Source organism: Zalophus californianus, chromosome 3, assembly GCF_009762305.2.
Source record: "Zalophus californianus isolate mZalCal1 chromosome 3, mZalCal1.pri.v2, whole genome shotgun sequence".
NCBI classification, from domain to species: Eukaryota; Metazoa; Chordata; class Mammalia; order Carnivora; family Otariidae; genus Zalophus; species Zalophus californianus.
In genome coordinates, this window is record NC_045597.1 from 188,315,573 (window position 1) to 188,339,484 (window position 23,912).

The 23,912-nt window shown below is 53.3% G+C and overlaps 1 protein-coding gene across 1 annotated transcript in view; it reads left to right on the top strand.

Annotated features, from left to right (window-relative positions):
* Positions 1 to 23,610, top strand: part of INPP5D (inositol polyphosphate-5-phosphatase D) — a 113,197-nt gene extending 89,587 nt beyond the window's left edge. Inside the window, exons 19-27 of the mRNA XM_027590307.2 lie at positions 3,857 to 3,946; positions 6,223 to 6,336; positions 7,523 to 7,605; positions 10,200 to 10,287; positions 12,641 to 12,790; positions 14,844 to 14,940; positions 16,648 to 16,914; positions 20,889 to 21,501; positions 22,339 to 23,610. Coding sequence (XP_027446108.1) covers positions 3,857 to 3,946; positions 6,223 to 6,336; positions 7,523 to 7,605; positions 10,200 to 10,287; positions 12,641 to 12,790; positions 14,844 to 14,940; positions 16,648 to 16,914; positions 20,889 to 21,501; positions 22,339 to 22,341 — 1,505 coding nt within the window. The 3' untranslated portion in view covers positions 22,342 to 23,610. The remainder of the gene's footprint in view (positions 1 to 3,856; positions 3,947 to 6,222; positions 6,337 to 7,522; positions 7,606 to 10,199; positions 10,288 to 12,640; positions 12,791 to 14,843; positions 14,941 to 16,647; positions 16,915 to 20,888; positions 21,502 to 22,338) is intronic.
* The last annotated feature ends 302 nt before the right edge of the window (positions 23,611 to 23,912 follow it).

Genomic DNA, 23,912 nt, shown 5'->3' on the forward strand with positions numbered 1-23,912 from the left:
CCCAGGGTCCTGGGATTGAGCCCCCCATCGGACTCCCTGCTCCGCAGGAGGCCTGCTTCTCCCTCTCCCACTCCCCCTGCTTGTGTTCCCTCTCTCGCTGTGTCTCTCTCTGTCGGATGAATGAATAAAATCTTTAAAAAAATAAAAAATAAAGATAAATTGAGTAAAATTGAAGAAAAAGCCATAATATGCAATATTAAAATAAATAATTATGGAAAAGTTGTCAGAAGGAATTCTTAATTGCCCAAGTGCTTATGCTTAAAAGCTACTTCTTAAGGGCGCCTGGGTGGCTCAGTCGGTTAAGCGACTGCCTTCGGCTCAGGTCATGATCCTGGAGTCCCGGGATCGAGTCCCGTATTGGGCTCCTCGCTCAGCGGGGAGTCTGCCTCTCCCTCTGACCCTCTTCCCTCTCGTGTGCTCTCTCTCTCTCTCAAATAAATAAATAAAATCTTTAAAAAAAAAAAGCTACTTCTTAAATCCCATTATTTGGAACTATTCTGCACTGTGTACTTAAAAATTCAGAGCAGAATTACCTTGAACATTCCTGACCAAGAATCGTGGTATTATTTTTAAAACATTGTGATTCCCAGACAATGAGCCACCCACATTCCCATCATGTCCCTCATGTGACAAAGTCACAGGCCCGGGACCTCAGCCCTCCCCCACCCACTCCTCAAGAGGGGCCTTGCTGCTGCCCAGTGGCCACCTTTGGGGCTCCCATCCTCTCTCTGGGGCCTGGCAAATCCCCACATTTAACTCAGGTCCCATCAAGTTGAACTGATGTCCATTCCTTTTTCTTGTGCATACCTCCTGCTGCTTAGAAGGGACCAGAGCAAGTGCCCTGGGAAGTCATGCACCTGCACTCCCCTAGCACCCGAGCTCTGTCTCCCAGAAGTGACTTCCCGAGACAAACGTCACACCTTTAGATGTGCAGAAAGGCATCCCACCCCCCTAGCCACAGCCTTCAAAACCTGCGAAGGCCCACATCCCACCCACCATTAACCATCCCATTTCTCAGTGATGCCTTTCTTTCCCACATCCTGCAACTCCGTGAGTCCTGCCAAGTCTCGTCTCTAGGAAGATGCCACCGTCTGCCTTCTGCAGGGATTCAGGAGAAAGTGCTGGCTTGTTCCGTTACTGCCTTTTGAACCTAAACTTGGCATTCACAACAGCTCTGTAGTAAAGGTTTTTAGGAAAACAGGGAGATTGCTCTGGAAGTGGCATTGAGGAGCAGGGGGGACACACCTTCCCACTCTGGACCCACCTAAGAGGGAGGGAGCAGAAAAGCAGCCCTCCCTCGAGAGGCTGCAGTATCTTCCAGGAAGGACCAGGTACAGAACGTGAAGGGAAAATTGAAAATATAGGGAATTTTGCTAATGATATTTCACTGAATGCTGGAGGGCTCAGTGGAAGGGTTTAATGAGTTGGTGGTGAGCAAGAAATTGGGAAAGAAAAGGGAATGAATGTCCAGAGCTCAGGAAATGGGGTAAACTAAGAGCTTGAGTCTTACAGTGATTGGCATAAATAGGATGTATCAGTTACCTATTGCTGCATAACAAATAACCCTGAAACTCGACATCTTACAGTTCTCTGGGCCAAACTTGGGATCTGTTCATCTTTGTTCTGCTTGGTGATGGCTGGGCACCCTCAGACCAGGAGCCCCCCCCGCCCCCAGACGGGGGGTTGGCCGGCTGGTTGGCTGGCTGTCAGCAGGGACAACGGTGGTAACCTGCCTGTGTAATTCATCACCCAGCAGACTAGTCCAGGATTCTTGCGGGTTCCAGGGATGCCACATCTGCAAGTCCCAGATGTGGAAAAGCTTTCTGAGTCTCTGCTTGCCTCATATTTGCAAATGTCCTACTGGCCAAAGGAAGTCACACAGCTAAGCCCAGACTCAGCTGTGGGAGGAGGACGTACAGGGTGTGCTTACGGAGAGACCATCCAGGTCCGTCGCCTTCCTCGTGTTTAGGGCACAGGCACCGTAGTGCCAGTGCTGTATGTTCGATACGTATGTAAAATACGGTTAAGAACATTTTTAAAACCCTGGTTGTCCACCTGTTAACTTCTCGCTGGAACATCCCCTCTTCCATTGCTCCCCCCCCCACTCAGCCTGACTCCCTCCACCCCAGTGCTCTCCTGTTTCACACGGTCCTGGACCCTCCCTGACTTCTCCCTGCCCCTGCCCGCATCCCACCATGACGTGGGCTGGTGCCCCTCCTACCTTTTGTCCTCCTGTCTCAGAGAAGGGGTGTCGTCCTCCTCTCCCGGCTACCTTTCCACCGGGGCCTCTAGCCCCTCCTCCTCCCCCAGCGCCCCCACTTGGCCCCTTGTTCTCCTTCATTCTGTCTCCATGTTTCAGTTGTCTCTCTGATGGTCGTGAGCAAGTGAGCATTTTTTCCCCATGTTTCTTTTTTTTTTTAAGATTTTATTTATTTATTTGAGAGAGAGAATGAGATAGAGCATGAGAGGAGGGGAGGGTCAGAGGGAGAAGCAGACTCCCCGCCGAGCGGGGAGCCCGATGCGGGACTCGATCCCGGGACTCCAGGATCATGACCTGAGCCGAAGGCAGTCGCTCAACCGACTGAGCCACCCAGGCGCCCTTTCCCCATGTTTCTTAGCCATCTGTATTTCTTTTTTTTTTTTTTAGGATTTTATTTATTTATTTGAGAGAGAGAAACAGCATGAGAGGGGAGAGGGTCAGAGGGAGAAGCAGGCTCCCCGCCGAGCTGGGAGCCCGATGTGGGACTCGATGTGGGACTCGATCCCAGGACCCTGGGATCATGACCTGAGCCGAAGGCAGTCGCTCAACCAACTGAGCCACCCAGGCGCCCAGCCATCTGTATTTCTTTTGCGATTTTCTACCTATATCCTTTGGTTGGTTGAAGGCTGGATGTTTACCTTTCTCTTGCTGATCTGTAAAAGCTTTATAGAAAATTATGTCCATTGTCTTACTGCCTTCTTGGTCTCCTCTGCTGTGTCTCTCTGCCCCGTACTGGCCAGTGTGGCCTGGATTTGCATCCCGTGTGCCTCCCCTGGGGAGCCCAGACATCCGCATGGCTTCTGCTTCCACCTAACATTGTGACTCCAAACCTCAAGAGAAATCTCCAGCCCTGAGTGCCCAGCCAGACACTTAGAACTCAGTATCTCTAGAACTCTGTGCTTTCCCTTCTGCCCTCCAAACATGCCCTGCTGCCTTCCCTCCAAGCGCCATGTTCCTTGAAAGAGGTGTCTACACTTCATCACCTTCTGCTGTCTCCCAATCCTAGGAGGCATTGTGGGATGGGGGGAGGTGCCATCTCTGTCACTGAGGAGCTCAGTGACCTAAGTCCCCACCCCACTTTGGGCCATGAGCTCATCAGTGCAGTGAAGTGCTGAGACCAGAAATGTCCACAGTTCACGCCCCATGATCTATTTAAAACCTCGTGTGTCTCTAAGAAAAATTAGCGCAGGCACGTTGTCACCGTGGAGGAAAGGGTGGTCACACACTTCCACTGAGTCGCTCTTTTTTTTTTTTAAGATTTTATTTATTTATTGGACACAGAGAGAGAGCACAAGCAGGGGGACCTGAGGCAGAGGGAGAGGGAGAAGCAGGCTCCCCGCTGAGCAGGGAGCCCGATGCGGGGCTCGATCCCAGGACCCTGGGATCATGACCTGAGCCGCAGGCAGACGCTTCACCGACTGAGCCACCCAGGCGCCCCTTCCACTGAGTCTTTCAAGCGTGGTTGTGGAAGGTCAGCGGAACAGCAGGTGCAAAACCGTGAAACTTCTGGAGGCTTCCATCAATAGAGGTTGATTTCTGCCATTGGTTTGCCATCCTTGGTTTGACCAGAAGGATTTCTCCTTCCCTCCCCTGCAGGGAGCACCAGTGACATCATGACCAGTGACCACAGCCCGGTTTTCGCCACGTTTCAGGCAGGAGTCACCTCCCAGTTCGTCTCCAAGAACGGTAAGTGGTGGGCGGCGTCTGTCCCTCTGTCCTGCACGAAGACAAGAGGCCTTGGGCTCTGGCCTTCTGGTTGCAGCGGTCCGTTGTCTGCGGTAGATGGAGGCTCCACCTTCCAGGCTCGTTCACACTCCATCCATGGGGACTCCTCGCCTCTAAACCACATCACGGTTTCCGTGCAGAGCATGTTCTTGCTGTCTTTGGCAAATATGTCAGCTTTTTAAGCCTCGGTTTTAATTTGGTCTTTAAAGTTGAGTAAATGAGTGTTCGTCCAAGGTGTGGCTTGTATGTGCCACAATTCTGGGGGGCACGTGGATGAACCTTGATCAGTAATGCATTTACTTTTAATATGTTTCACATTTGTCTCTTCTGTGTAAGGCAGGCAATGCTGGTTTTCCACTTAGTCTTGTGATGTACTTTCTTATTTAAATACGTTTACTTAAGTTTAGAAAGTGAGTCTATTTAACAAAACTATTAAGTGAGTATTAGGGCAGGTGAGTGGTAGGTGGAGATGGTAAACATTGTAAGGATGGGATGGCTGACTGAGTTTGGGAAATGCTGATGTAAATAATACTTAGATTTGCAGGTATGTCTTCAAATAATCTAGCTCAGCCCTGCTCACCAGGCCATCTTCGTCCCAGCAAGGGCCTGGTGTTCTCTGTGGCGGGCCCAGCCTGGGTCTGGGTGACTGGGGAGGCATATTGTCACCTCCTCTGTTCACCCCCCACTTCTGTGCTCAGCAGCCGGTTCAGGCTAATTTAGGAAGGTTGAGCGGGGGGCCCAGTTGAGGCTAGAAAAGCTCATATTGCTGTGTCCTTCATGCCCTGAGGGTTGTAGGGGAGGCTGGAATACTGTCTTCTGGGACATTCTTCTCCACACTCTGTTGGGTTTATCGTCTGCTCTAGTAATGTGACCTTCCCTCTCCATACAACCCTCAATCCAGCACCCTATCTCTATCCTAGCTCTGGGCACTATCTTTCTAGAACCTCCCGTCTCTCCCTGGGCTCCCACTGATCTCCCCTTTCTCTGAGTTCCTGCAGCATCGATGGGATGGCTCATACCATCGCACCCTCCGTGAGGACCCTCAGCACATCCTCAGTGTCGGGCTTGCCTTCCCTCTACTGGGACTCAGTGCCCAGACGATGCTCATAAATACCAATTACCTGGATTGAGTGTTGGTTGAATGTTGTCCTAAGGGGAACCTGGCCTATGTGTTGTGGGGTGTGAAATAAGCCAGACAGAAAAAATACCATGGATGTATGTTATCACCTATCTGGGGGATCTTGGAAAAAACTGCCAATTTCATAGAAACAGAAGAGAACGGGCGGCTGCCAGGGGCTGAGGGGAGCTGGAAATGGGGAGATGGAGGTCAAAGGGTACAAACTTTCAGTTATAAGATGAATCAGTTCTGGGGATCTAACAGTCTGCATGATGACCATGGGTGATAATAATAGTATTTGCTGGGAGCAGATCTTAAGTGTTGTCACCACACCAAAAAAAACAAAACAAAACAAAAAAACCAAAACCAGTTAATTATGTGGGTGACGGATGTGTTAATTATCTTGATCTTGGTAAGCATTTCACAGTGTACATGTGTATCAAATCATCACGTTGTAAACTTTAAATATGCACGATTATATTTGCCAGTTATTTCTCAGTAAAGCCGGAGAAAAGGAGAAGGGAAAGAAGGAAAGGCTGGGTGGGAGAGAGGCCGGGAATGTCTGTCCTTGCTCGCGCGTGGCGCAGAATTTACATGGAAGGCCGGAACTTGCTCACGGCGGGCCTGAGGACGCTTGCAAACTCGTCATGTCAGTGAATACCGTGACGGGCCAGTCACCACGGTGGGAACGAGGGTGAATAAGGAGTGGAGGGAAGTCAGCCTGAGGAAGGAAGAACCGGTCTCCCTCGCTACTTGAACTTAGAAACGAGACAGATTTGGGTATTGAGCCACTGAGCCTTTATACAAGCTCTCTTGGCCAGAACAGACGGGGACACTGAGGCACAGAGGTTAAAGGCGTTGCCAGGGCTGTGCTTGTTCAGTGGCAAAGCTGAGAGTCGGGCTCTTGGCTCCCTGAACTCTTCGCTCTTCCCACCCTGCTCTCCGTGGCCTGTGAGGACGTTCCCATCATCGGGGATGCTCAGTGCGGGGGGCGGGATTCAGGGAAAACCTCTTCTTCACCCGGACCTCACCTTCCCCGGAGCCTGGTGTTGGGGGCTGATTCAAAATGCTCCATGTCTGGGCACATCGTGGAGTCAAGTCTCTTTCTCACCTGCTCCAGGCCCCGGGACTGTCGACAGCCAAGGGCAGATTGAGTTTCTCAGGTGCTTTGCCACGCTGAAGACCAAGTCCCAGACCAAATTCTACCTGGAGTTCCACTCGAGCTGCTTAGAGAGTAAGTGGGCCTTGAGCTACCTTTGGCCAGGCAGACTTTTCATCAACGGCGCTTTGCCCCACCTCTCTCTCTCTCTCTGGGAAGGATTCACAGATGGGCCTCAAGGGCGCCTGTGTGGGGGGAGCCCTCAGAGTTTCAGTTACCCCTGAGTCTAGGTGACTGGATCCTGGGCCACTGGATCTTCTCCTTGCCCCTCAGGGCAGAGTGTAATCCACTCAGGGGTCCCCCTCCTGCCACAAGCTGGGGCTCTGACTCAACCAGAGGGTCCTGGGCGAAGGTCCAGAGCTCGAGGAGGCCAGTGGGGGCCCTGTTCTTCCCCAGGGTCCTCTGCTCTTTGCTATGGGATGGGGCATCTCCCTCAGGCGGTCTGGTGCATCCCCAAACGAGCTCGAGATGGACAGCCTCCTCCCAGCCAGCAGTAGTTAGCACAAACTGTTTAGCAAACACCCTTTCTGGGTGACATTTCTAGGCATATTGTCTAAAGCTGTTCCATGGCGAGATCTGTGTGGTTTCCAGCTCCCTTCACGGAGATGGTCTGGAGGTGGGGGTGCAGGGCAGAATCAACTCCACCCAAGGAGGCATTTTGTGACGGGATGATGGCTGCTTCCAGAAATCCAGAGGGTGTATTGCCCTCCCCCCTCCTTCTCCCACACAGCCCGGGCTCAGTCTTGGTGACAGACCCACCTTTTCCTTAAAGTTTCTAGGGCCCGGGTCACCAAGCAGGGGCAAGGCACTTCCAAAAATGAGGAGGATTTTCATGCGGGTGTTTTTAATAAACTATCGAGACATTTGCATACATTTCTATGGAAACAGCATATTAGGAAGCTCAAATTAGCATTTCAAAAGGCTGCTATCTTGAGTGGCGTGGGACGAGCTGTCATGTTTCCTGATCTCCTTGCCTGTGATGTGATGATTTCTTTGTTGCCTGGTTTGTTGCAAAAAAAAAATAGCTGAAAAGGAGGGGAATCTCTTTGATTTTCCTAAAAATAATTCAGCCATATTGGCAAATGACCATCCCCTGCACCAAAACAGAATCCCCCACAAGCCTGAATCCTGAACGGGGCTGTGGCCCCACAGATAGAAGAGGGAGAATATCTTCATTGGTCCAGGTGGGGCAGCCCTAGGAGGCTTTTCCGTCTGGCTCTCATTCTGTTTTCTCAAAACCGGCCTTCTTGTCCTATGACAGGTTTTGTCAAGAGTCAGGAAGGAGAAAATGAAGAAGGAAGTGAAGGGGAGTTGGTGGTGAAGTTTGGCGAGACCCTTCCAAAGGTAAATCAAGAACAGGACGTAGCGAGGGAGAACTTGGCCCCAGGGGCCTCAGGATTCCTCGATGGATTTCAGTTCCCATCTTGGATCACGGAAGAGATCTAGAGATGGGCTTGTTGTCCACTTGACGTTGCAAAGAGGGAGCCTGAGGCAGATCCCGGAGAGGTTGGTTCACCATCACACAGCTGTAGTGACAGACAGGCTGGAGGCCCCGGGCCCTGATGCCCCCCCGCCCCTGTCACCTGCTCAGCCCCAGCTTGGAGGATCAGCTGAAGGGGCAGAGGGGGCAGTCCACTGGCTCCTACCCAAACGCTGGACTCAGAAAAAACTTGACGCGTCCATGACCCCATGAGAGCAGGGGGGGGGATTTGAAAACACATAGGCAGACCTTAGTGGGAACACATTCGTCTTTCTTGCAGAAAAGAAAATGGCTTTCCCCCAGGACCCAGAACAGCTTTTATGATGTCGAATTGATGGTGGGCCCCCCCGAGTGCTCATGCTGGGTGCGCAGTGGAGTAGGGCTTTGTTTCTTTGTCACATAATGAGGGAACGGTAGGCAGACCAGGGCCAGGCAAATCTGTCACACATCCAGGAGTCCCACGGGCTCTCCTGGAAGGTTCTCTCGGAGGGGACCCCCAAGCAGAGCTTTAAAAATGGCCTTAAACGGGTAGAAGGACCCATCGTGTCCTAAGGCTGGGGTGGTACACGGGCAGTTTTGGGGGGCTGGGCTACCCACTCCGGCACTATTGATTGGAACCCGTGCTTGGGCCACACACAGGAAGGCAGATACCTGCATCACAGTCTCCTAATGTGGGAACACTTCTGGTTGGGGTCCTCCACAAGGCCAGGGCGTAGGTCAGAAGTCCCCATCCTGGGGCTGTTTTCAGGTACCTGCATCCTGGCGGCTTTGGGCTCCAATGTGACATCCCGCCTCACCCACCCACCCACCCACCTTACCCTTCGGTTCCTCCCCTCCCGGGGGCCCCACACGGCAACCAAACGCCTTATTTGCCCCTTGGGTCAACTTGGGAAAGATGCCAGCCTCCCAGTCCACATCGTGCATGTACCCCAGGCTGGCTCACAGGCCTCTAGGGTACCCCTGACCCACAGCCTGACCGCTGCCTACACCTGCTACTCCTCCTGCCTCCGTCCCTCCTCTTCACCCCACTGCTACCTCCCAGGGGTCTCCATCCTGCCTGCCTTCCTGCTGAGGCATCCTGAAGCCTGACGGATCTTTCTAGAATGCCTGTTTGATCCTGGCATCCCCCTCTTTATCTGGTCAACTCCCTGCTGTTGACATGAAATAAGCCCAAGCTCCTCAGCTCCCAGGCCCCCCCTCACTCCTACTTCACGTGCTGCCCCCACAGCACCTGAGAGGTCTTTACTCCCTCCTGCTCCCTGATCCTCCCCGCATCTCTGTCACCTGACAGCACCCTCTCTGTACCCTCTTTAATCCCCCCAAAGCACCCTGACAGAGGCTCCCTTCCCTCTACCGTCGGCACCCCCATGGTGAGTGTGTCCCTCACAGACATCCTCTGGTCAGATATCCACCACCCCGCTCCCACAGCTGCCCCAGAGGGCAGGGTCTTCCTGCATCGGCGGCACCCAGCCCGGGTCTAACTTTGAGTCCGTCATCACTACAAGTCAGTGAACTGAGCATTTGCTGTGGCTCTGGAACCCGAGAGTGCCCTTGAGCACCTGCTGTGATTTCCAGTCATTTGTTTCGGAACTTTCTGAATGGAGATGGAGTCCATCCTGTCGGGCAACATGGCGCCCAGAGGCTTGCACAAGGGTCTCTCGGCATCTGGATGGGAAGGAAGGGGGCAGGCTGGAGCAGTGTATGGCCTCTTTATCGGGCCCCTCTGTGTTGGTGTCAGCATGAGAAACAGCCTTAGGAGCTAGTGCACACAGAAAGCTCCTCCTCCCTGTGCTTGCACGGATGCGGCCTACACTGGTGAGGTTCGGGTTCTCCCCAAGTGCGAAGCCTGACACAGACGTGTCCTGAGCCAGACCAGCAGGGCAGCTGGGAGCCAGCAATCCCTCGCTGCAGCAGGAAGAGGGAGACAGGGCTGGAACTCAGGATCTGTGCCTGTCATTTGCTGAGCTACCCTCCGACAACCTGCAGGACACTCCAGGGGGGCTCCCCTGCAGGGAGACCCTGTCGAGATGGAGGGTAGGCCTTGTGTGCCACCTGCTGGGGGGAAGCCTGCGGTGGGGAGTGGGGTGCATTTGGACCCGGTTCCTGGTCCCATTACTTTTGTGTCAGCTTGGCCCCCACCCCCATGATGCTGGGGTATGCAAGGGAGGGGAAAGGAGGGAAGGGAAGCAGGGGATGTGAGGCACACTTGGGGTCCAGCTCTCTCCTGGGGTGCGGTATGATCGGGGGGAGACAGGGACAGAAGTGAACCCCGCATGCTGGACAGGGTGGATGTGTGGTTCCTTCCTACTATCTTGAACATGAAAGGCAGAAATTCAAATTCCATGAATAAGAACACCCATAGTCCTGTTTGCTCAGGCACGCCCCTCATCTGGGCTGGCAGCCTCCCCGCAGCTGTCCCCCAGTGGGCAGCTCTAACCCTGTGCCCTTCTCTGTGCAGTTGAAGCCCATCATCTCTGACCCCGAGTATCTGCTAGACCAGCACATCCTGATTAGCATTAAATCTTCCGACAGCGACGAATCCTATGGTAAGCGTCCCGGGAGAGCTGCTGCCGGCAGCGCACCTGCTCTTAGCTGGTGGCCTATGATGTCAGGGAGGCAGCAGCGTCTGCATCACGGGAAACCCACCATCCTGCTCTCGTGCCACTCCTCTCCCACTCCCGGGGCTGCCAGAGGGACAAATACTGGTAAACCATCCTTCCTGCCCCGTCGGGCTTCTGGGAGAAAGAGCCAGCAGCCACAACCCCTCTCGTTTATTGGGTCTTTCCTGTGTCAGATTCTGTGCCAGGTGCTTTGCAGGAATTATTTAATCCTAACGAGACCTTATAAAGCAGATACTCTTCTCCCAATCAGTAGGTGAGTAAACTGAGGCTCAGAGAGGTTAAGGGACTGTGCCCAAGCCACAGGGAGTAACTGGCTGAGCCCTAATTTGAACCCAGGTCTGTCTGGCATTGTTCAGGGCCCCTGCTGGGCAGACATCAGCCATCCTACTAGGGAGACATCATCTTCTGTGACATTGTCTTCAGCCGGTCCGTGGCTCCAGCCCAATGTCAGGTTCACCCTGGACCGTGATGCATTCGGTGTGGCTAGAACGCAAGGGTGAGAGGAGCAGGTGGCCAGAGAGAGTTGGAGGCAGGAGCCAGACCAAGCAGCTCCTTTCACGAGACAGGCAAGAATGTGATCTGGGTCCGGGGAGGGTGTCCATTTTCAGTGGAAGGAATCTGAAGGTGCTTAATGCTGATCCAGGGAAGCCAGGACACGGAACGAGGCTGTAGACACAAAAAGTGTCCATGTGTGTCAACTGCCCACCGTTCAGGCCCTGCCAAAAGCCCTGGGGTACAGATACAATTGCTACACTCATTGCACAGGCGAGGAAATGAAGTGACTTGTCCACGGTCACAGGGCCACTGAGGTGGCCTTGGACTGGAACCCAGGCAACCCAGCTCCAGAATCCTGCCCTCCACCCTCTCCTAGTCAGCACCAGAAAGAGGGTCTCTGAGCCCGGGCAGGGGTGGCCAGAGCCTAAGGATGGCGCTGACCTTGGATGGGGAGGGCCTGTCCGTTGTGCTGGGCAAAGAGAGGGATCCGTGTGGAGTCACAGTGTTTGAAGCTTCGGTGGTAGGCCACAGGCACACGGGAAGGATGGTTCCGTGTTCTTGTTCAAATACTGCCTTCTTCCTCGGTTTCTTCGTCCTGGTATTCATACAAGCAGCATTTCACAATGATAGCAGGAAAAAAAGTCAACCCCCAGTCTCCTCCCCTACTTACAGCCACCATTTTTATTTCAGTCTCATACTTCCTCATGCAAAGGCATACATAGATTTCTGTATATAACCAGCTTGGCGATACCATTTTCTATGCTGCTTCCCTCACCCAGTGAGAGACAGGTTAGGTGAGACACATTTTCCAGGACCCTCCTCCCACACAGCCTCCATGACCGCTGCATTTAACGGCTGCCCCGTATCCCCTGGGTTTCCTTCTCGTTGTTTCTGTTCATGTTATCAGTAACGCTGAGATGGATCAATTCGTGAACATTCTTTATCTTCCTTCAGCTACATCTTTTATTCTTTTGGGTCATCTCTTGGTAAGTTCCCATGTGTGCTGGGTCACAGGCTATAAACAGGTCGGTGATTCTTGACACTCGGTATCCAACTGATTGCCACAAAGGCGGTGTCCAGCCATGGTGACCTTGCCACATCCAAGTGAGCAGGTGTCCCCGGATCCTTGCTGGCACCAGGTATCGTTTTCCTTCCTTCCATTTTGTGCTAATTTCCTCTGTGTGAGAGAGTTCCTTAGTGCTGCCTTAATTTGCATTTTTGACGGCTAGGAAGACTGAACTAGTTTCCGTGTGTTGAAATCAACCAGCTACAATTCTTTTTGTGTGAAATACCTGCTTGGGTTACCTGCCCAGTCATCTGCTGGGATTTGATTTTGAGGCGTTCCTCATGGGGTTCAGGTAAAATACCCTCTTTGTGAAGCCATCAGTCTCTCCCATTTTCCTTTTATCCTCTGTGCAGAAGTTTTAAGCTTTTATATCCTCTTATCTGTCAGTCTGTTTTGTCATTTCTTAAATTGCTCCAAACCCTGGGAAGTTATCATTCCCTCTCGCAATCAGATTAGTATTCAAGTCTAGCTTTTCTGCTGGATTTTCTATGATTTAAATTTTTTTTTTGGATCAACTAATCCACATGAAGTTCATTTTACTGTAGGGTTTGAAATGTTTTCCCCAAGTTGTTCCAAAAGGTTTATTCGATAATCCCTGCCTTGGACATTGTTTCGAAGGACCGTCTGTGGGCGGTGGAGCTAGGTCTGCAGGCTGAATGCAGTTTCTCCTGTGAAATGGCGGGCTCTTGACATGACTCTGGTCCCCACCCTCCCCAGGCGAGGGCTGCATTGCTCTACGGTTAGAGGCCACGGAAACTCAGCTCCCCATCTACACACCTCTCACCCACCACGGAGAAATGACGGGCCACTTCCGGGGGGAGATTAAGCTGCAGACTTCCCAAGGCAAGATGAGGGAGAAGCTCTACGGTAAGTGGGTGTGACCACTCCCTTGTCCCCTCTTCAGTGCTGCTGGGAGAGGGACAGGAATGAGGTGTCTCTCGGCCCAGCCATTGACTATTCTCTCTGCTGTGGCCTTCGAACAGAAATCTACCATCAGAAGGGCTGTGAGAGGGGCGCCTGGGGGGCTCAGTCGTTAAGTGACTGCCTTTGGCTCAGGTCACGGTCCAGGGTCGTGGGATCGAGCCCCGCATCGGGCTCCCTGCTCCACGGGAAGCCTGCTTCTCCCTCTCTCACTCCCCCTGCTTGTGTTCCCTCCCTCGCTGTGTCTCTCTCTGTCAAATAAATAAAGAAAATCTTTAAAAAAAAAAAAGAAAAGAAAAGAAAGGATATGAGAGATGATCTGGCCCAATTCTGAGTTGATTCCAGAATTTCCCCATAGAACCACAACACCCCACAATTTGCACATCATCCTTCCCTGACCCCAGTCACCTTCCATCTGTTAGGACGTGAAGCTTGTGAGTGTTCCAGGTGCTCTGTTCTTGTCTTAGATTAGGCTCGTAGGCCTTGTCACTTCCTGTTAGCACCTCCACTAGAAGGACTAAGATGACACAAGAAACCTGCCTAATCCTGAATAGCTCTTTCTAGGCTACAGGCGAAGGCACTGGCTGCAGCTGAGATTTAGAATTTCCCGAACTTCCCGTGTGACCCGTTCTTCCTCGTGGCCACGTGGTGTGCAGCTCTCACACACACACACACACACACGTGTCCACACCCCACCCTCATGGTGCCCCCCACGACTTCTGGGCCTTCTAGGCTGTTTCACACACCGTACACACCAATAAGCCCCCTGTCCTTGTTCTTAGCACATTCCTTTGGCTTTTCGCTACCATCCAAAATGGCAGCATTTTGGGGTCTTCTCTTCCCTGGCAGGGTCCCCCAGTACCTCTTCCAGCTTGACCTCAAATCTTTGTGTCCTGCAAAACGACACCTGCTTCCTTCTGCTGGCTGTTGGGAGGAGGCATCTGTCGTGGCTCTCAGGAATAACACCAGTGTATTATTCAATACCAGTTGATTCTGGAATCAACTCAGAATTGGGCCAGATCGTCTTTCATATCCTTTCTTTTCTTTTCTTTTCTTTTTTTTTTAAAGATTTTCTTTATTTATTTGACAGAGAGAGACACAGCGAGAGAGGGAACACAAGCAGGGGGAGTGGGAGAGGGAGAAGCAGGCTTCCCACGGAGCAGGGAGCCCAATGCGGGGCTCGATCCCACGACCCTGGACCGTGACCTGAGAGCTTGGGAACAAACACTCATTGGAGGTGTTTCCTTACCCCCGTGCAATCCCAGCCTTGGGGAGTCATCTCCTATCTGTCCCCAAAGGAAACCCTGCTGATTCCCAGTAGGCAGCTATAGACGTCTTATCTCTTAGATAAGACCCATCACTGCCCCTCTGGGAAATACTAAAACACGGCCCAGAGACCCTGCTAATAGGGAACACAAGGAAGTGTCTAGACTTGGATTTTCTTAGAATCCCGCCTAAAATTTTAAAAATTGGAAAGAACGCGTTGTCTTCAATAGTATCCATGACATTAAAGCCTCTCTGCTTGAGGGGCGCCTGGGTGGCACAGCTGGTTAAGCATCCGACTCTTAGTTTCAGCTCAGGTCATGATCTCAGGGTTGTCGTGGGATCAAGCCCCGTGTTAGGCTTCGTGCTCTGTGAGGAGTCTGCTCAAGAGTCTTCCCCCTCCCTTTAAACTAGGTGGGCTTTGGTATCCAATGCTCTTGTGGAGCCACCTTATTCTGTTGGTTTTATTTGGATCTCCCAAGAAATATTTGCCTGTCCCTTGTGACACCAAGCTGAAAATGTCCCATGAAATGATAACTGGGTCGCACATGCCAACTCTTCCTCCCTCTACAACCATGGCAGACATAACAAGTCAATCACTGAACGTGCATGAGGCCTCAGAATCTTGCTTAGCCCACCGCCCAGCCAGCCATTAGTCACTGTCCAGCTTCGGCTGCCATCTTGCCCAGACTGGGTGCCAGGCCTCACGTGCTCTTTCCTGGCTCTTTCCTTGCAGACTTTGTGAAGACTGAGCGAGATGAGTCCAGTGGGCCCAAGTCCCTGAAGAGCCTCACCAGCCACGACCCCATGAAGCAGTGGGAACCTGCCAACAGGTAGAGCAGGGGTTGCTGCCAGGGTTTCCCTACAAACTAGCTTGGTTTTGCAGACCCAGGACCCGGGAGAGGGTGAGTGGAGCGCAGAGAAACCAAGGAGAGGGAGGAAACAGAAGCTCAGGCCCAGGACCGGCGCCGTCCCGCTGCCCACTCCGGGGAGGCGGGTGTACCCATGCAAGGCCTGGGGGGCGCCTGCGTGTCAGAAAGCAGCTCAAGGGGCACCTGTGTGGCTCAGTCGGTTGAGCGTCTGACTCTTGCTTTCGGCTCACGTCGTGATCTCAGGGTCAGGATATCGAGCCCCGCATCGGGCTCTGCGCTGGGTGCAGAGCCTGCTTAAGATTTTCTCTCTCCCTCTGCCCCTCCCGTCCCTCTCTCTCTTTAAAAAAAAAAAAAAAAAAGTTCAATTCACTGACATTGGCTGAGCACTTGGTGTATGTCAGATTCTAGAGAAACCAAGGCAAAGTTGGTGCAGCCCCTGACTTAGGAACTCTCAGCCTAGCAGAAAGACGCGGTCCCGGGGGAAGCTGCTGCAGGGAGGAAATGGCCCCTGTGTCTCCTGGGGACCAGGGACAGCAGCAGGCATGGCTCGGTGGTCAAGGAGCCCCATCCTTTTACTACGGGGGAAAAAAATCATTGAGGAAAATGCACACAGGTTGCTCTTGGCAGAGCCTGGACTGGGAATAATGCAGACATTAAAGTCTCTATGACTAGGGGACAGCAGTCCCCAATAGCAGGGTCACCTTGACTCACTGATGCGCTCCCAAGTCCCAGAATCAAGCCAGGTGGCAGGGTCACAGTCTCCGTGCCAGCTCGCCTGCTGAGGGGGCAGAGTGGTGCCAGTTGGCCAAAGCGAAATCCCAAATGCTGCTCTAGAGCCCAGCTTCCTCCCCTCCTTTGGGTCCTCAGACCACCTGTCTGGCCAGACCTCGCCCTCACGCCTGCCCCCCCCCTCGCACCCAACTCCTGTTGCCTCTGCCAGGGCCAGGCCATCCCCTCCACAGTGTTGAGTTAACCGTCCCAACACTCGAGGTTCTAGCCTTGACTTCTGTGACCTCCCACTCACCTTTCCAAGTGCCTGCACGGCCGTCTCCAGTTGGATGCCTCTCACAGACGTGCAAGCCGACACATCCCGGATGGAGGCCTTCCTTCCTTACTCAGCCCGGCCTCCCCAGCCTCTTACCCATCCTCCCTGCTTGCTCACAGGCCTTCAGACTCTCATGAAGCAGTTCAAGTCCCTCCTAACGGGGCCTTTGCCCGTTCTCACCCCTGTCTCCCCTCCCTTCCTTATCTGCCTCCTCAGGTAGGCCTTCTCTGGCCACCTTGTGCCCCGTGGGTCCCAGCCCTCCTGCTGGTCTGTCTCTGCCTCCTTTGTTACTCTCTAGACTTCAGCACTGTGTGAGCACCGTGTTTCTTAGTCACTGTGCTTGCTTCGTTTTCTCTCCTGTCTGATGGGGGTCCTCTGAGAACAGAGACGGGGCCGCCTCGTTCACGCCCACATTCCCTTCTGGCCCAAGGCCTAGGGCTTACTAGGCACCCAGTAACTATTTTGCTGTATGAATCAATCAATCAATCCATTGTCCAAAAAGTGAAGGAGCAGCAGAGGGCCTGGGGGGCCCCAGGGGACCTCAGAGGACACTGTCCTCATGTGGTGCTGACCTGGGGGGAAGGGAGCCCTGGGGTGTGACTTGGGGTGTCTCTCCCCTCCAGGGTCCCTCCATGTGGTAGCTCCAGCATCACGGAAATCATCAACCCCAACTACATGGGGGTGGTGCCCTTTGGGCACATGATGCAGTCCCTGTCCCCAGACCAGCAGCCCACAGCCTGGAGCTATGACCAGCCGCTCAAGGACTCCTCCCTGGGGCCTGGAAGGGGAGAGAGTCCCCCAACACCGCCCTCCCAGCCACCCGTATCCCCGAAGAAGTTTTCATCCTCGATAGCAACGCGGGGCCCCTGCCCCAGGACGCAGGAGTCAAGGTGAGTGTCCTCTTCATCAAGCCCTCTCCCTCCTCTGGGTTTCCACCACCAGGGAACCCGACCCTAGAATAGAAGCTGCATGAGGGTAGTAGGGTTGTGTGTCCACTGTGACCGTCGACTCCTCCTCAGGGCCTGGAACACAGCAGGCACTCGAGAAATGTCTATGGAATCTCCACGTCCTACCCTATCGGTATAAGTTTGAAAGACTTTTTAACAAATAGAAGATTTTTGGGGCACCTTTGTGGCTCAGTCGTTAAGCGTCTGCCTTTGGCTCAGGTTATGATTCCAGGGTCCTGGGATCCAGCCCTGCATCTGGCTCCCTGCTCCGCGGGGAGCCTGCTTCTCCCTCTCCCACTCGCCCTGCTTGTGTTCCCTCTCTCGCTGTGTCTCTGTCAAAATAAATAAATAAAATCTTAAAAATAAAATAAAATAAAAATTAGAAGATTTTAAAGATACTGCCCCCCCCCCCAAAACAGCTTCCCGTGAAAACTACATTTATTGGAAAATACATTTCTATAACTAGCGAACCTTCATGCGATCTCTCAAGGAACACGTGGGGATTCCCTCCTTCCCCAGCTCTGAGTTCCGCTGCCTTTTCAGCCAAGAGGTTCCTGTTCCCGTCCACAGCCTTTCTGTTCCTCCTTGGGAGGCCAGTCAGAAGACGCAGCAGCCACGGGGGAGTGCGAAGGGCAGGAGAGCAGGTGGCCTGCAGGAGGAGGGGTTTGGCCGAGAAACTTGGGGAAAGGCCAGGAGCCCAGAGAAAGCCGACCTGCATCTAGAACCGGTCAGGGCAGCGCGGGCCAGGGGGACGGAGCCGGGAGGGGCCCAGGCCGGGCAGCCAAAGCCACAGCCGCTTCTCACGGGGTGCCGCGTCCCAAGTGAACCCATCCGTGGGCACTTTGTGGGAAGGCCACATAGGGAGCCCTGTGAATTTTCCAGTAAGCACAGCGTGACCGGGAAGTTAAAAGTGCAGATCCCAATGAACAGCGATTGGACATGTAGCAAATATCACGAGCATCATCTTTCCTTGGTGGCTGTCTTTGGAATGACTGCAGGGGGGCTGCTCTGGACCTCGCTTCCCATCTGTGAGGTCACTGTGTTCCTCAGTGCTGGTGTCCGTCTTGTCGGAGGGGCCAGGGAAGGGAGCACTGTCAAATGTCATTCTTTTTTTTTTTTTTAGATGTTTTAATTTATTTGAGAGCGAGAGAGAGTGAGCAGGGCGAGGGTCAGAGGGAGAAACGGGCTCCCGGCTGAGTAGGGAGCCCGATGCGGGGCTCGATTCCAGGACCTCGGGATCATGACCTGAGCCGAAGGCGGACGCTTAATGACTGAGCCCCCCAGGCGTCATTCTCATCTCATGCCACCTTTGACCTCTGCGCGCCTGGCCTGGCTGGAGTTTCCTGTGGACTGAGGGGCCCCGACGAGTGAAGGGGAGGGGGATGTGTAGGGCAGGGTCGATGACAAGGCCTGCCCGAGCCTCCACCCTGTCTGTCTCGGTGCCTCTAGCTTTCAGAGTTTGTCGATAATGGTTTTGTACTCCGGTCACTCCATAGGAAGCTCAGGAGAAGGGGGAACAGCCTCTGTTTCCTCCCGTGGAAAGATGAGGACAAAAACCACCGTACGGAGGGTGCTGAGGTGCCTCTTGGGCAGCCCTGGGCAATGGAGCTGTAAACAACCTCAAAGAACAAGGCGATTCTTGAAGTGAAATGTTTTTAACTTCCCAAAGTCAGCGCATCTCTGTGCTGACCAACTTGCACATAGCACATGGCGTGGACCTGAGTGGAACTGTGTCCCCTCTAGTTCCACAGGTGGCAGCCTCAGAGCGGGGACATTCGTAGGCAAGAGGCCCCCAGGGTGAGATTCGAAGCTGTAGAAAGGAAGACTGGAATCTGAGAAGGGAGGTTATTTTACCAGAGGAATTAACTCCGTGCCCTGGATATTGCTGCACTCATTCCACGACCATGGCCTCCTATGGGACTTGGTTTCTTGCTGCCTGTGGTCAGGGACTTTTTAAATTTTGCGTGGTTTTCCCTGGTCTCCCCCACCCCCACCAAGACTTCCCCTCTCTAGGAGTGACAGAATTTCCCTCTCAGACAGAAGAGACAACTTGCTTCCATCTCCCTGCTCTTTTCCCAGAAAAGGAGCTTTAGAATCACCAAAGGGCTTGCACCCAGGGGCCTCTTCCTGGCGCTGCCCCAAATCCTCCTGGTCTCGGTCACAGGGCTGCCAGGAATCAGGCCATGCATTTTTCTTTCCTACTTCTGACTCTTCATCAGAAACTTCTGGTCAGTGCCGCTTGGACCTACTTGCACCTTCCTTCCTGCACTAATTCATAGCAAAGATCTTTGAGGATCCAGACAGGGGTGCAGAGGGTGGCCTGAGGTCGAGGGGCAGCTTTCCAAAGTCTTTGTTCAAGGCCCCAACGTTTCTGGTTATACAGCTGCTTCTAGGTCTTTCCAAAGAATAATGAGCAAAAGAGGGAGTCTACAGTCAAGCCCCCTTTGGCATGTCCCTGAGGCTCGCCTCCCCTGAGCCCACGCCTATTCCCTAAAGAGTCTATTAGCCTCGGCCGGTCGGCAACTTTGGAAGAGTGTTTCAGCGCACATTCCATCAGTAAGAGGCGTCACAACCTGAACACTTCAGTGGGTTCCAAGGGACCTGCTTCCCTTTTTTTCTGCAGAAAGCAGAAGCCAGAACACTTCCCCAGGAGATTGTGCTGTTGGCCAGAAAGTAAAACGTGTTCCCATTCCTGGTTATAATGCGCTCAGGAGGAAATCACCTCGCATCCGAGCAGCAGTAATTCAGGAACCACAAAAATAAAAGTCAGGTCTCATCTCCTCTGAGTTGCAGTGTGAAGTCCCTGCGCTGCCCAGCGTCAGGCCTGTTGGCTCACCACTGGCTTCTCTCCCTGGCTCACATCTCTCCAGGCTCCCTCGGATTTTCAGCATGACCACCATTTTTTTCTTTCCCACTCCGAGTGAGGACCTGAAGGAAAGCACGCTCACCAGGAGCTCTCCGGGGAGAGGACTGTGTGAAGAATACCGTGTGAATTGGGAGCATGGGGCCCCTGAGCACAGACTTTGTCTGGTTCGTGGCCCCCTCCTGTGCCTGCGACAGCATCTCACACACATCGGGGGGGCTCCTTGGGCTGGGGCCCTCAGAGAGCACAGATGGTCACTGAGGGGGTCTGGTCCCCTGCAGTCTTCTGTTCTCCTGAGAGTCAGGATAGAATTTGCTAGAGACAATATAGAGGCTGCGGATTCCTTCGAGGGGAGTCCAGGAGAGGAGGTCTTTTGGGTAGCTGTGAGGGGCAGGGGCTGTGGAGGGCAGGCTTCTCTGACAAGGACTGAAGAGGTGGTTTTGGTACTGGGCGTGCCATGTAAGTGAGCTCCTTCCCTTCCTCCTACGAATCCTTCAGCGAAGATCCCCTTGCTCACTAGTGCTCCGGTGTGAACAGTTTTTATGGTGCAAACGGTCAAGGCAAGGAGTGGGCTTACCCGCGAGATCATCATCTGAGCCACACAGTACTTGCTCCTCCCATCCTCTATTTTTGTTTAGTTGAAGTGAAATTCTCATAACAAAATTGAAGGAAATCTTTTATATGAAACAACAGGAAAATCACTATTAGATGCTTCCCCCCCCCTTTTTAAATTTAAATACTAGTTAGTTAACAGATAGTGTAATATTGGTTTCAGGAGTTGTATTTAGTGATTCATCACTTACCTATAACACCCGGTGCTCAACACAACAGGTACCCTCCTTGATACTCACCACCCTTCTAGCCCATCTCCCTGCTCCAAAATTAGCCATTTTAAAGTGAAGAGTTAGGTGGCACTCGGTACAATCACAAAGTTCGGCAACCCCCACATCCATCCGGCTCCGCACGCTCTGATCACCCCAAAAGAAAACCCCCTCGGGATTAAGCAGCCGTTCGTCAAATGTGCTTCTCTGTGTCTCCTCTCTGCCACCCTCAGGCCCTGCGACTTGGGCAAGAACTCCGCAGAGCCTTCCCCTCAAGAGGACGTGCAGCTGACCAAGCCCGAGATGTTTGAGAACCCGCTTTATGGGTCCGTGAGTTCTTTCCCTAAGCTGCTTCCCAGGAAAGAGCAGGAATCGCCCAAGATGCTGAGGAAGGAGCCCCTGCCCGGCCCGGACCCAGGAATCTTGTCGCCCAGCATCCTGCTCCCCAAAGCTCAGGAGGCCGAGGGCACCAAGGGGACAGGCAAGCCGGCGCCCACGCCCTTCCTCAGCCCCACGCCCCGGCTCCGCTCCTTCACCTGCTCGTCCTCCGCCGAGGGCCGGCCGGCGGGCGGCGACAAGAGCCAGGCGAAGGCCAAGGCCGCCGCCAGCCTCCAAGCCCAGGTGCCCGCCAAGAGGCCCGTCAAGCCCTCCAGGTCGGAACTGAGCCAGCAGGCCCCGCCCCCGCCCCCGCCCCCTGCGGCGCAGCGGCCACCCCTCCCGGTCAAGAGCCCCGCCGTCCTGCACCTGCAGCACTCCAAGAGCCGGGACTACCGCGAGAACGCAGAGCTGCCCCACCACGGCAAGCACCGGCCGGAGGACGCGCCGCTCGGCCGGGCGGCCATGCAGGTGCGCTGGCGCTGGGGGCGCGTGCGCGTGCGCCCCTGCTGCCCCCCGGGGGGGGGGGTACGCGCGCATGCGCGGGGCTTGCACTGGGCGCGTGCGTGCGTGTGATACGACAGCCGGGTCCCGCTCAGATCCCAGGATTTGAACCCACGCCTGTCCGTCCCCGAGGGCCCTGCTCCTACGCTGAAAGAGTTAAATGAGGCGCTGGGGATAAACTCTGAGCCCGCCTGTGTCTGCCCTGTGGGAACTCCGGGCTCCATAAATAAAAAGAGCCCAGAGCGTTTACATTGCGTTATCATCATCATCAGTGTTAATACTTAAAATTTTCCCGGTATTTTAGAGACTTCAGACACACTGTTCCCTTCCTTCCTACAAAATAGATTTCTTTTTGAGCAAAACTAATAGTGCTTAAGAACTGCCTCTGGAGCCAGACTGTCTTGGGCTTGAATCCAGGCTCTCCCGCCTCCTGGCTCTGTGCCTTGAGCCTTAGTTTACTCGTCTGTAAAAAGGGGACTATTAATGGAATCTGCCTCATAGGTTTATAGGGAGGACGAAATTTTATTATATATCGTTACTATGTTATAACCTACATATAAACTATATGTTTTACATTGCATATTTTATTTCTCCCATATGCTGTAATTACCACATACGCATATGACGTGTGTGCATATATATTGGAATATATGGTAAGTACTTAGATCAGCGTGTTGGCTCTCTTCACCACCGTGTTGAAGGAAGCCTGATCTAGCCCATGGCGTGTAGGGACGTTGGCACCTTTAGTTAGATCTGGCCTCGTGGAGAATTCAGCACTGATGGTCTTCTGTTCTTGTCCCACAGTAAGGCCCCCGGTGAGCTGCCAGCAAGACAGGAGCCCAGAGGAGCAGCGTGAAGCCACTCGGACCTTCTCCCAGGACCCCCTGCTGGTTCCTCCTACCTAGCTTCCTGTGCAGGGCTTCCTATTTTTCAGGAGAGCGCCTAGCTTCTGTGTGGTCAGCAGAGTGCCCTGACTGCAAAACTTGGCACCAAGTGCCAAGGGTGGAAGAGAAAGTGTACCTGGGCCCCCAGCTTGATCTTGGTACTTGGGACCCATGAGCCTCGTTCCGGTCATCATTTTGAAGAAAGGAGCTAAAGTGCTGATTTGCAGGTGGAGATAGAAAATAATAATAATAATATTAATAATAATAATTGCTACATGTATGGAGCACTCACCACGTGCCAGGTACTGTGCTAAGTGCTTTACAAACATGAGTTAAGTCTTCTTCAGCTGACCAAAACCACATTTCCAGACGCCCAGTTCGGAACATGTGTGTCCTGAGCGGTTTGGACAAAGCATTAAAAATTAAGGCCAGTGCCTTCCTGGAGTGAGACAGGGCTTGGGCTTTAGGGAGCTGAAGAGTGAGTGGTTCACTTAGGGTACAACAAACCTGGCTTTGTCTAGCTTCAGTGATACCAGCTGCTTCAGCTAAAGCCCCAGGTTGCAGCAGAGCTGGCCCAGAGAAGGGATCGCTCTCTGTCTTCTCAGTTCTTTAGTCAGAAGGAGAAGGAAAATCAGCTCCTTCTCCCGGGGAGAGATCCAACTTCAACTCATGCTAGAGGTGCCCGGGCTCCCCTCGAGGTGGGCAGCCATCACCAGGCCGCGGTTGGAGCCGAACCCCCCCGACACTTATCTCATTGTGCTCATAGAAAAGTCTCTGCTGTCACTCCTGAAAGCCAAGCTCCCCTGCCTGGCTGCCAGGGAGGTGAGCCTCTCAATTCCGGCTCTCAGAACAGTGCAGGCATTTTTCTCCAAACTCTGTGGCTTTTGGCCCTGCTTCCTTGGTTACTAGGAGAGTAGATTGGCGATGTCTTTTCTTGTGTTGCTTTTTGACGTACAGAATTAGCATAGAAAACCAAATCCAGAAGTGTGAGTGCAGGAGAATGGGTACGCACCCCACGTCCCCGTGTGTGTCTGTCTGCGTGACCAATAAATTGTGCCTTTCTCACTCAGCTCCCAGCTGTGTGGCAGTTTTTTCCTGACATTCAGCCACAGACGATGCTTCTAGGCTGCATCGTTTGGGGCTGCAAAGCTGCAGGAGGAGAGGAGAGGTTGTTGAGGTTCGTGGTGGTGGCGGGCCGACTAGTCCCCTGACTAGAGGGGCCTTCGTAGAACCGGTTAGAAGTTGGCATAGACCAGGAACAGCAGTAAATGGCTACACAGCTTCGTGGACTCCAGGCACCGTGTGGTCCCCCAACTTCCGCCGATGTCATCACCCCCCCACACACACACGCCACCATCACCACCTGCTGTCCTGCAGCCCCACGTTCCTCCTGCCTTTTCTAAGTGTTCATTGCTAAGCTCCAGAGACAATAAACACATGTAAACAACACCCACGTTGTGGGCCTCCAGCTCCCGGCACTCGGGAGCCACACAT